This window comes from Delphinapterus leucas, chromosome 16, assembly GCF_059928025.1.
Source record: "Delphinapterus leucas isolate spDelLeu-1000000601 "Yukka" chromosome 16, BTC_Dleu_Yukka2, whole genome shotgun sequence".
NCBI classification, from domain to species: Eukaryota; Metazoa; Chordata; class Mammalia; order Artiodactyla; family Monodontidae; genus Delphinapterus; species Delphinapterus leucas.
The window spans coordinates 53,577,673-53,590,127 of record NC_143144.1 but is presented as its reverse complement, the minus strand read 5'-3'; the positions used below and the strand labels follow the sequence as shown (position 1 = coordinate 53,590,127).

Here is a 12,455-nt window from a genome sequence, read left to right as displayed (position 1 = left end):
TTGAAGCTACTGATTATACCAGAAATCTGGATAAAACGGTAAAAGCTGCAGGCACTCTTGTCTGAAATAGCACAAAGAGGGAGCTAGTGTGCACTATGTAGGAACTGACAGATTTCTCCTACCTCTTAAATCTACTTGATAACAGCAAATTGGGCAATTAGGTACATGTTTAAGTAGGGAAGCAATAAAATATCAAGACCATATAACTTTCTCACTTGGCAAATGTAAGAAATACAAGAGAAGTTTCCACATGGTGACTGAATACTATGGTCAAGCCACAAGAATTGACTGAAAAGCCGAAGTATCCCAGGAACTGTTATCAAAGCAACATCTCTGTGATAGCAGAGTCATAGCCTCATTTTTTTTTTTTTTTTTTTTTGCAGTAGGCGGGCCTCTCACTGTTGTGGCCTCTCCCGTTGCGGAGCACAGGCTCCGGACGTGCAGGCTCAGTGGCCATGGCTCACAGGCCTAGCCGCTCCACGGCATGTGGAATCTTCCCGAACCAGGGCATGAACCCGTGTCCCCTGCATTGGCAGGCGGACTCTCAACCACTGCACCACCAGGGAAGCCCTAGCCTCATTTTTTTACATAAGAACCCAGCTTAGAGTATTAGGGCTAATATAATCATTAAAATGTACTATTTCACAACCCCAGTATGACTTAAAATTTACAAAGAAGTTGTCAGAATCACTAACAGGTTAGACAACATAGATTATTTCTGAAACAGGAGGGAAGGGGGCAGGGCACAACCTTTAAAAGAATGACAGAGCCCAAGGACACAACATAAACTGATTAGAACCAACTAGGTCCAAGATGGTGGACCAGTCGACTTCTACTAGACCTTGAGCCTCAGTATAGCTCACTGTAACACATAAGCAAGCTAAATGACACACCCACAGGCGCCATGACAGTTCCAAGGCCTACCATAAGGGTCAAAAAGTGGGTGGTAGCCCAATTCCTAGAAATCCCCACCCCTTCCTCAAAATAGCTGGAATACTCTTCCCACTCATTAGCCTATGAAATTACCCACCTCTATAAAAACTGACAACCCCCATATCCTGGTACCTTTCTTACCTTCTGAGATGGCCCACAGTCTGTCTGTGGAGTGTGTTTCTCTCTAATAAATCACTTCCTACCTATCACTTTGTCGCTCACTGAATTCTTTCTGTGATGAGACATCAAGAGCCTGAGCCTCATTAAGTCCTAAGACCAGGCATGTGATCTCAGTTAAAAGACCTTGGGTTCAAGTCCCAATCTGGGTTTTGGCCAGGTTCAAGTCCTGGCCCGTGGGTTCAAGTCCCAACCTGAAGTTACACAGTTTCATTTCCACATGATCATTAGTAAAATGGACAAATGTCACCCAAGCCAAGAGGTGGCTGATATATTATAAACATAGCCATGTATATATAAACAGCACAGAGCAGGTCTTTGTCATTCAAGGATTTATGTTTAGGTTTCAACCTTTTAAGAATGACTCTGAGAATCCAGTACAAGTAGGGCTTCATTTGCTGAGGCACACATTTGAATTACTTGCTCTGTGAAACAGGTATTGGGCAAGGAGGAACCACTCAGACTGAATGCAGTCAAAGTCCCAACCTCCCCAAGTCAATGTGGCTTTGCTGTCTTCTGTTAGCTGACATGGATAAAGTAACTCTCGCTAAAGTCTACAGTTTTCAATTATGTTTTATACCATTTCTGAAGGAAATTACATGGCACAGCAGTATTCTCATATTTAGGAATTTTCAAAGGTTTTGGGTATACTCATCCAGAATGTTAAGGGCTTTTTGAACACGTAACTTCACTGGGCTAAATCCTAGATTGTGGGAATGTGGCTGGGGTAAATACTGTTAAGAGTCACTTCCAATTGAGGGGGTACCTGGGATAGGAGTTTAAAAAGACTCAGGGAAATGTATCATGTGAGGGGAGGATACATATTAAAACAAAACAAAACTCATACAAAGGAGTGATGCCGAAAGCTCAGCTTCTCTGTACACCGGTGCTGAACCAAATCTCGAAGACAGAGTTTTGGGTGAAGGAGACTAGGATAGGTTTATATGAATATTTTGCCAGGCAAAGAGGGACACAGCAGTCTCCTGCCTTGAAAAACTATGTGTCCCAACCCAGGAGGATTTGATAAGGAGTTTTATAACAATGCTTCCGAAGGGTGGGGTTGCTGACAAGACTAGGGTGTGTGCAGGGTCTCAGGTGGTCTCCTAATCTTGAAGAGCATCTGTGGTCCCTTTAATCTGGCCTCAGGTGGTTTCTTGGCTGCTCCTCCCTCGATTAGCAACTGTTCAAGTCTGCCCTTTGGAACTCCGGCAGGGTCATGGAGGCTGGAGTCTGCCTACAAGAAATGGGGGACAAAAAAAGAGGCCTCCATGCCCGGGAGCCTCACAGGGCCCCGCTCAGTTTCAGGAGGAGGGAGCAAACAAGGTAAGTTATCTACTTACCTTTTTTTTTCTAAAGACAATCTTGCAAATGACATTCAACAATACCCTGAGAGTGAAAAATAAGTAGGTCAACTGCCCCCCTCTTGTTTCCAAACAGACAAAGGCTTTAAATCTCAATGCTACCATCTACCACACCAATTTCCATAAGAGGTAGAAAGATTTAAAACATGACAGCTTCCCTACCAGGCTTAAAGTCTCCTGAATGAAAGAAAATGAAGTGATTAAAATGTTGTTGCTTATCTTCTGAATTCCTCCCCTATGTGCAATATTCATCTAAACATGCACTTTTGTTGGGACTTTACTCTGCAAAGTCTAATCTCTTTACTTTTTGTATTACAGTATCTTGCATAAGCTTTTTATGAGTATGTATCAGCATCTTGGCCTGTTGCATTTTGTCTTCTCTACCTGACCTGCAAACATTCTGTAAATATGAATTCACCAAAGCAGTTCTACCTCTCCCATCAGCTCTATCCTCACCCTTATCCATTCCTATCTGTTCCGTACAGGGAAGAAAAAAAAAAGTAGGGGCTCTCTAGCCTCACCAGACCCTGGCTTGCACAGGAAACTTCTGACTCCAACATCTTCCCTACCATCTCCTTTCTTTTTCTCCAGGGGATCTGACCTCCTTTTCGCTATCTTCATCTGCTTACAATAAAACATAAATTCCAACTCAAACAATCTCTTAACCACATATTTTAGTCTCTTTTCCTCCCCCATCTCGACTTTTGCCTATTTAACTCGGGGGGGGGGGGAGAGAACTATCTTCTATTATTTTCTTTCTATTGTGTAATACAGGTTAAAGGGAAAGATAACATTTGCATTCCTAGAACTTATTCCTATCTGCAAAAATTCAAGTAACTTTCTAAACATGAATTCTCTGCTGCCATCTGGTAGTGAAACTGATAGTGGTACATTTTCATTTGTTTTTAATACTGAATCTTCCTGTTCAAAATGATCCTTTGCCCATAAAGCATGCATCAATGGTGTAGTTTATTTCATCTACAGCCATTAAAGAGTAAAGTTATAGGGTATTTGTAAGTGTGCACACGCATGTATGTACTAATACTGTGTGTATTTGTATAGGCTGGGAAGAGTCCACTTTATTTTTTATTATTATTATTTTAAAATATTTATTTATTTATTTTGGCTGCGCAGGGTCTTAGTTGCAGCATGTGGACTCTTTGTTGCGGCATGCGCACTCTTAGCTGCAGCATGCAGAATCTAGTTCCCTGACCAGGAATCAAACCCAGGCCCCCTGAACTGGAAGTGCAGAGTCTTACCCACTGGACCACCAGGGAAGTCCCAGAGTCCACTTTACTTATTTCCGTTTATATGTCCCTGTTCTGTTACAGGTTGTTCTTGTAATTCTCTCCTAGTCCACTGGCTTCCTACTACAACTCCCATGCTGTTTCCTTCTAAAAGCCTTCTATTACTACTACTTCTTCCAACTATGCCCTGATTAAGAGCAATTCAAAATACCGTTTTCTACGACCTTTGACAGCAGGGAAATATTTAAGTATGCTATGCTATATACACACATAAGACTTACAAACTTATGAAATTAAATTTCTCACCAAGATTAGTCAGCATTTAGCTAATAGAGACAGCAACTTAATACCTAAAAGGATTAAAGTTATAAAATTCAAGTATGTTCATTTTCAACTAAAAAGCAAGATTCTTTTCTTTTTTACAATTAACTTCCAGCAGTGAAAATAACTTAACTGTTTTATTACATTATGAAAAAGCTTAAGAAAAAATATAAATTCTATTTCTAATAGTAGGCTTTGACTGTTTTCAACTTTTTCATTTACATTTTCTCGCAAAGTTCTCTCTCTCCAATGTCCTGATATACTGTCAATGGTTTGCTCTTGTTGATTTCTGTGTACTTGGAAGTAACTTATTATAAGTGTATGGAAATGAATGTCAAAATGTGTCATAGAAATACCTCATTTATCACCACAGAAAGAATTATCTCATATAAGTAATTTTTTCAAAACACTGGAAATTCAAGTGCCAAATCTTTCTAAATTTCTTATGAATATTTATCTAAAACGGATCCCAAAATCTATCCCTCCTTCTTAAATACAGGACAAGAAACAATTTGAGGGTTTTTTCTGGATGGCAGGGTTAGTTTCACTTCTGCATTTTGAATATGCATATGGTCTATCTGCAGGAAACCTGTTAGCATGCTTAATAAGTACTTAACAACTACTACATTCATTTAATAAGCAAAAAGGTCAAGTGAAAGCATGAGGGTCTGTCTCTTCCGTGAGTCAAAGTGTTTGTCCTCAGTGTTGGCAATTTGCAAGTTATTTTGGTGCCGCAGGTTCTTTTATTTTATTTTAATCACTATTCAAAATTTATAGTTGCATCTAGAGAGTTGCGATATGAATTATATTATTCTTTCAAATATTTCTAATCAGTACTGATAACACCTTTACTAAATCACACTCATATTAACATTTTCTAAATTACTGTCTGTAAATAACAGACTGCAAACTTTCTCTACAAAACTAGAAAGTATTCTATATTTGACAAATAAATTTCTTGATTCAAAAATTCTGATTTTTGCAGTGTACTTTTTTTTTTCTTGTCTGCGCTGCACAGCTTGCAGGATCTCAGTTCCCCGACCAGGGACTGAACCCAGGCCCTGGCAGTGAAAGCCCAGAATCTTAACCACTAGGCCACCAGGGAACTCCCTGCAGTATATTTTTCACACTTTTTAAACATATAAGAAAATGATTTTGGGGCTTCCCTGGTAGCACGGTGGTTAAGAATCCGCCTGCCAATGCAGGGGACACGGGTTTGAGCCCTGGTCCAGGAAGATCCCACATGCCGCGAAGCAACTAAGCCCGTGCACCACAACTACTGAGCCTGCGCTCTAGAGCCCAAGAGCCACAACTACGGAAGCCCGTGTGCCACAACTACTGAAGCCCACGCACCTAGAGCCTGTGGTCCACAACAAGAGAAGTCACCACAATGAGAAGTCCACACACCACAACAAAGAGTAGCCCCTGTTCACCACAACTAGAGAAAAGCCCGCACACAGCAACGAAGACCCAACAGTCAAAAATAAATAAATTTAAAAAAAAAAAAAGAAAATGACTTTTATAGTAGTCCATTTCTTCACTATTTCTCTCATATTAACTTTTAAAAATACTTATCAAGCACTTACTCTATGTAACACACTGCTTAGGTGCTACAGAAGATACAATGATGAGTAGATATAGTTCCTAACATAAACAGATTAAATTCCAATAGCAGAAAGAAGGCAAGTCTACAACCATAGTACAAGACAAAATATAAATAGTACCATGAAAGTGGCACAAAGTATCAACATATGGTTAAACAGAATTAGCAAAAGCTTCATGAAAGAGGTAACATTAAAGATGTCTTTTGGAAGAGATCCATGATTTTTACAGTTATAAATGAAGACAAGGTAGAAAATTGAAGCTAGATCCAGGACACAGTAAAACTTTCCACTTTAAATGCCCTTGTTGAATCATGGACAGAAATGTATCAGACAGAGGCTGAGATCATTTATTTGTTAGCCTGTGGAATTTTTACTTAATTCAGTAGATAAGTAATAAGAGACCCTGAAGTTTTTGAATACAGAAAATAAGATTAAACTGTGCTTTGGAAAGGATTATCTGGCTTTGATATGTAGGATGAACTGCAATAAAGAGAGACTACTGGCAGAGACTAATTAGAAGACAATTACAATAATCAAAATTTGAACTTCGATAATAGAAATAAGAACAGAACGGACAAAATATAGGTTAGGAACATTTAAATTTCAAATGCTAGATGAGATTTTTTAAAAAATAAGAACAATTTTCGATATCTATACTTAAACAACATTTGAGTTCTTATTTTGGCCGTCAAGAGCTTATAATTGGAGGTGGAAAGGATGAACAAATACAATAAAAAGCAAAATGTGATGAAGCCATTAAAAAAGGGTAGAAGCTAAGGCAATTCAGGAGAACAATACTAGGCTCAGAGTGAAAAAGAAACATTTGCATTGGGTCATGAACCACACTGTGTTATGCACTGAGTTGGATTTTTAGAAGTAGAGTTTGGGTAAGTGTTGTAGAGAAAAAGCATTCAGGAAAAGCATAAATAGTCTTACAAACAAGTAATAATAACAGCTAATTTTTTTTGAGTATTTTATGCCAGGCACTTTTCTAAACATTTCATGTTATACTACCTCATTTAACCCTCACAAAAATCTACAGGCTATACACTCTTATTGAACTCATTTGCAGATAAGGAAAATATCTCCAAAGTGTGGCCTGTCATGCATGAGGTGACCACAAAGAGCTTTCCCAAAGCACTGCCCTCACCACAGACACATCATGATGTTAACTTTCACAATCAAGTCCCAGAGAATCTTGACTGCTTCACCAAAACTACTAGTATTATCTTCAAACTTTGGTTTCCATAAAACTACAAATGTAACAAGAACACTGCCAAAACAATTAGAATTTACCATAAACACCTATGCAGAGAAAAATAAGCCTGCAGAAAGTTCATTATTTTCTAATTCGCATGCTAGCTTTAGCTTGTATCTACTTACCGACATGGCTGCGTGATCATTGCTGTTAGTCTGAGAAGGAAGTCAGACAGGCAATCAAATAAAAAAGGAAAATGTATTCCAATAACGACAGAAGTGGTGTTTAAAGTAGCAAAGCAAAATACACTATGAGACAAGCAAGCTGACTGCGTGCTGCTATAATTTAAAGGCATTAATCAATCACATAAATGTGACTATCATTTTATTTTGAAGATTTACAGGTGAGTTTTTACACCCACACTAATCAGATAAATCCTCCTCCAAACTTTTGTCTACCTAATTAAGCTGTCTCGTCAGCATTAAAATACTGAGAACTTTAGCAGTTACTAAATGTCTGCTGAACCAGCAAATATAGAAAACACCAGCCCATTGAAAGGGTTATTTCCTGGAGAACAGTTATTCTCAAATTTTAAGCAAAAATAGGTAGATTTCTAAGCTCCAGAAATTTTAGTTCAGTTAGGTCTAGAGGCAAGCACTGGAATCTGAATTTTTAACAAGTATCTCTCCCAAGTGATTTTAATACAAAAGGAAATAAAATGTCTATTTCTTTACACATAGAAAATTATACTGAATAAATGACTCTGAAGATGCTTAGAAAGGATAAGCCACTATGCTTCCACATACTCTAATGCAGCTTAAAATAAATTACTCAAGGAAAGATGGCACACTAAATCATCTTACAATTAAGCATTTAAATATATTTTCTCCCCTAAGAAGTGACAAGTCAAAGCAAAAACCAAATCATTGGTCTTAATTTAAATACATATCAGCCCCTGCTGAAGTTCTGTACTAAATACATGGTACTGGCTTATTCTTTTAAGATATTAAGAACTAAATTAGTTAAATATTAATTCCTTAAAATAATAATGATTAATAAAATTAAGTTTAAGGAGCCTTAAAATACTGTTTTTTTAAATAATCTAATTTACTTTTCAAATTCCAGTAATAAACTATGTAATATTTAAGCACTACTTTTTTTTTTTAGAAAAAGATATTTACCCAGAAACATGGATTTAACCTTATTATATTAGGTCAATGAAACTCAAAATCTATTTATTAGTGGCAGTTGAACATCTGGTATAGCCTACACCAAAGGTGGCCCTCCATATGGGAAGTTGTCCTCTTCGCCAAACGTACAATGAGTAAAGGAGAAACCACAAGCAGAAATGGAGGAAGAAGACACTTAACTAGCCAGGCAGATTATTGCAATTAACCCCAGTAAGCAGTGGGCTGGCAGCTGTGTTAGCCAGACCATTCTTCTAGAAGACTGGACTAGACTCCAGATAATCTCTAAGTCCTTTCTAGATTTAACTTCCAATAAGTTTTCTTTGGAATAGTAAAATTATCCCATCACCACAGTTATTTTATTCAACTATTTTTCCCAAAGTCTTTCAAATTGTATGTAAAGGTATAAAATTGTATGTGAGATATAAAAGTCATAGAGTCAAGATGAAATTTAGCTAAGATTTAGTAACTCAGTCAATAAAAGTCAGTCAACAACATTTAACACATGAACACCATGTAAGTCATAAGACTTGTGATGTTTTCATCATTGCTCACATTATACAATTTTTGTATGTTATAGTCAATAAATCATCAGATCAATATTATACGTTATCATTATTATTTAAAAATTAATATACCAATAAGAAAAGACAATTTGTAAGCATATATATATACAATAAATATGTGGTTATGTTTTCATTTGATAAGGAAAGCACTAAAATGTATTCAACGCTACCTATGTCACAATTTAAAAAATACAACCTTTTTTGTATTTGTTTGTTTGTTTGTTTATTTTTTTGTGGTACACGGGCCTCTCACTGTTGTGGCCTCTCCTGTTGCGGAGCACAGGCTCTGGACGCACAGGCTCAGTGGCCATGGCTCACGGGCCCAGCCGCTCCGCAGCATGTGGGATCCTCCCGGACCAGGGCACAAACCCGTGTCCCCTGCATCAGCAGGCGGACTCTCAACCACTGCGCCACCAGGAAAGCCCCTTTTTTGTATTTTTAATACAATTCTTTCTTGTGTCACATAAAAGGGTGATTAAAGCCTATGATTGTACTTTGACTATTAAAGTTCTCCTTAGCAGTTTTCAGTGAAGTCAAAGGACATGTACATTTATATACTTAACTCAGGAAAAAAGTATGAACCAAAGAACATAAAAAGGAAGAGCTAAATGAGAAAGTAAGGTACCAGAATGAATAAATCGAAGTTTAGGTTGGGACTTTACAGCTGTATAACACTTAATAACAAATTTTAGATATGGGGACCTTAGAGATGGACTCATCCAATCACTTTACTTCAAAGAGAAGGAAACAAGTTGTTCAAAATCAAGATGGTAGACTAAGCTTATGTGTTTGCTTCCCATTGATCCTGAGATATAAGTGATACAAAAAGCACAGAATTACAAAAGGAATAAAATATTTAACAACAGAGAAAATGAAGGTGTATGGAGGAATTCATCAAGGGATATTTTCTAGAAGACAGAAAGCTGATTAAATAGAGAAGAGAAAGCAACTGCCCATTATATGCTACCAGGGAACTACAGCAGAGCTGGGAGTCAGCTGTGCATTAGAGAGAGGTCCAGCTGTGCATATGAGAGAGGACAGAAATAAGAAATGGGATGGAAAACAGGGAAAGTAACTGAAGATTTCTGAAACAACTGTGCCAGTGATCCCCTAACTACAGAGCACAAGCATTTTCCATAATGACAGAACTTTTAAGGGGAGAGCTGAGGCTCCGGGTATAGGTGGAAAGAGAGAGAGCAGGAAGGAGGGAGGGGGGAAAAAGCCCTCCTCATTCTGGCACAGTGTCATGACAGTGGAAAGAGAGGCAGAAGCGGCTACACAATTTGTGGAGCTCAGTGCAAAATGGAAATGTGGGGTCTCTTGTTCAAAAATTATTAAGAATTTCAAGACGCCAGCAGAGGACCAACCCACACGCAGGACCCTTCTAAACTCGAGACCCTGTGCAACAGCACAGGTTACACATCCATGAAGTCAGCCCTGAAGAGAGGAAACCACAATCTCATGGATAGCTCCATACCTGCTCACTCTAAGGTGAAGAATCCTAGGCAAAATGCCTCCCAAATTAAAAAAAAATTCCAGTCAGATTCCTACTAAGGGGAAAAAAAACTATAAAAAAATAGGGTATTTATACAGTAGCAGAGTAAACCTTTATCAGCGTTCCAGGTCCTCTTTGTTAAAAGAGAATGAGAAAAACAAAGAAACAAAAAGCCTATTCGAGAGTAATAGAGATAATTCAAGAAACAGAAAATACCTTCTTTTAAAAACCCTCTAATACCTCAGGGAGGTTTGAAAGATATATCCATTAAAAAAAAAAGAGAGAGAACAGTAGTCTAGGAAAAAGGAATACTTTTAAAACAGAAGTGATTCCTTAAAAATTAAAAAATACAACTAATAAAATATTCTCTAGAAGTACTGAAAATAAAATTTAGAAATTCTCCCAAAACAGGGAACAAAAAAAGATAAAGAGATAGGAAATGAAGGAAAGGATAATAGATATAGAAGACCAATCTAGTTAATGAGAGTCCAAGAAAGAGAATAGAAAAGTAGGAGGAAGAAAATTATCTAAAAAATAATAAAAGAGAATTTTCCTGTGCTGAATTTCTGCTTTGACAGAAAAGCACCACAGAGTAAAGAGCTAAGTGAATGAAATAAAAGCTTACATCTCCACACATCCCGTGACATTTTAGGATATTAAGGAATAAAAAACAGATCCTGAAACCTGGATGCCAGAAGACAATGGAGGAATGCAATAAAAATTGTCAGAGAAAAACCATTCAACCTAGAATTATTATAACCAGCTAAACTATCAATCAAACATGAGGACAGAAGAAGGTATTTCATGATATGCAAGGACTTAAATAGGAGGAAATTACTGTTTAGCAAGTTTAGCAAGCAGTTTAGCAAAACCAACCAGTGAAGCAAAAAAACCCACACAGAATCCAGGAAACAGTTCCCAACCCCGGACAGCAGAGAAGGAAAGTCCTAGGTTAAGAGCTACACAGAAATTCTAGAGAGCAACTGGTACAAAGTAGAGACAGAGGTCTCTGTAGCTGTCAGAAAATAGCAGATGAAGAACTGATAGAGTGAAGGGTAGGGAGGCTAATACCTTTACCTTACATAGAAGAGAATTAAGATACTGACTAAAGAAAAGGAACAAAAAATCAGAGTATAACCATTTTATATAAAGAAATGATAAACAGAAGAAATAAAATAAAATGTAACAATGAATGGAAGAAAAGGGTAAGCAAGAGGTTGCTATATGTGCCTTATCTTTCACAGTAGGAACTAACAGACATTCTCTTTTTAAGATAACCATCAGAAGAAATGAAAACATATGGTGAAATGGTAGCCTGGGGCTTGGGGGGTACAGGGGGAGGAGGTTATTTTCCATCCCAGACTCTTCTGGACTACTTGATTTATTATCATGTACACAAATTAACTGAAATAAAAGTATATTAAAACAAAACAACCTTTATTTTCAGTTCTATGAAATAAAACAGACATTAGCAAATTAATCCAGAGACTGAATGATTTGTCTACTTCCATAATGCTGGTTAATTGGAAGAATCTGGCCTAGACCCCAAATCTCAGAACTTTCAATATAGTGCTGCATCTTCAGAAAAAAATTCTTAAGGAGAATGGTTTTAAAAGTTAGACACTATCCATTTCTGGCTAAATCATGCATCTTCATTTATTGGATATATATATTTGTTTCTCACTTACAGAAAGCATATTTTTTTTAACTACTTATGGAAATAAAAAATGCAAATTAAAAATTCAGTGGCACCAGATTCATCATTTACATATATCCCTTAGTGGTTGTAAATCAATAAAACATCTTTACTGAAACAAATACATAACTAGCATTTATGAGAGAAAGAAATGCTGAGTGTTCTTTCCAGCAGCAGATCAGTGCTGGGTCTTTAGGTGGTACTGTATTCACAGTAAAAGGTTATACTGGGTTCCATTTGGCAGTCATGAATTACTAGATAACTTCAATTTGCTCAACAATTTCTTCTATTTATAGACTTGTAAGGGGTGAATGAATGTTGAATGCTTTTAAAAATTCTTCTGGTTTTAAATTTTCTAGCTAATATAAAATCTTATTTAAAAAAACACAAAGCTTACAAATTAGGCTTAAAAATAAGTGTCATAAATGCATAGAAAAAGATGACTTGTAGAATACATGCCAAAATGTTAACAGTGGTTATCTTTTTACAAGATAACAGCAGGTAATTTTTATTTTCTTCTATACTTAGCAATACTTTCTAGTTGTCAGGGAAAAAATTATTAGCAACAAGAAGGGTCACTTACACATTTGAAGTAGTAAAAATTGCTGATTCCAAGAGTACTGATTTGGGGATAAAATAATATTTATTCCATATACTAATCATACTTCAC

The 12,455-nt window shown here is 37.0% G+C and overlaps 1 protein-coding gene across 7 annotated transcripts in view; it reads right to left on the bottom strand.

Moving 5' to 3' along the window:
- Positions 1–12,455, bottom strand: part of EXOC6 (exocyst complex component 6) — a 193,197-nt gene that overhangs the window by 58,528 nt on the left and 122,214 nt on the right. For 3 of the 7 annotated variants that reach the window (XM_089897932.1, XM_089897933.1, XM_089897934.1), the window contains exon 19: positions 7,027–7,056. The exons of 3 other annotated variants lie outside the window; for them this stretch is intronic. In XM_089897932.1, the coding sequence (XP_089754058.1) occupies positions 7,027–7,056 (30 nt within the window). Of the gene's footprint in view, positions 1–1,045; positions 2,345–7,026; positions 7,057–12,455 lie in introns of those variants that run through there. One more of the 7 variants, XM_089897936.1, reaches the window with a different exon arrangement.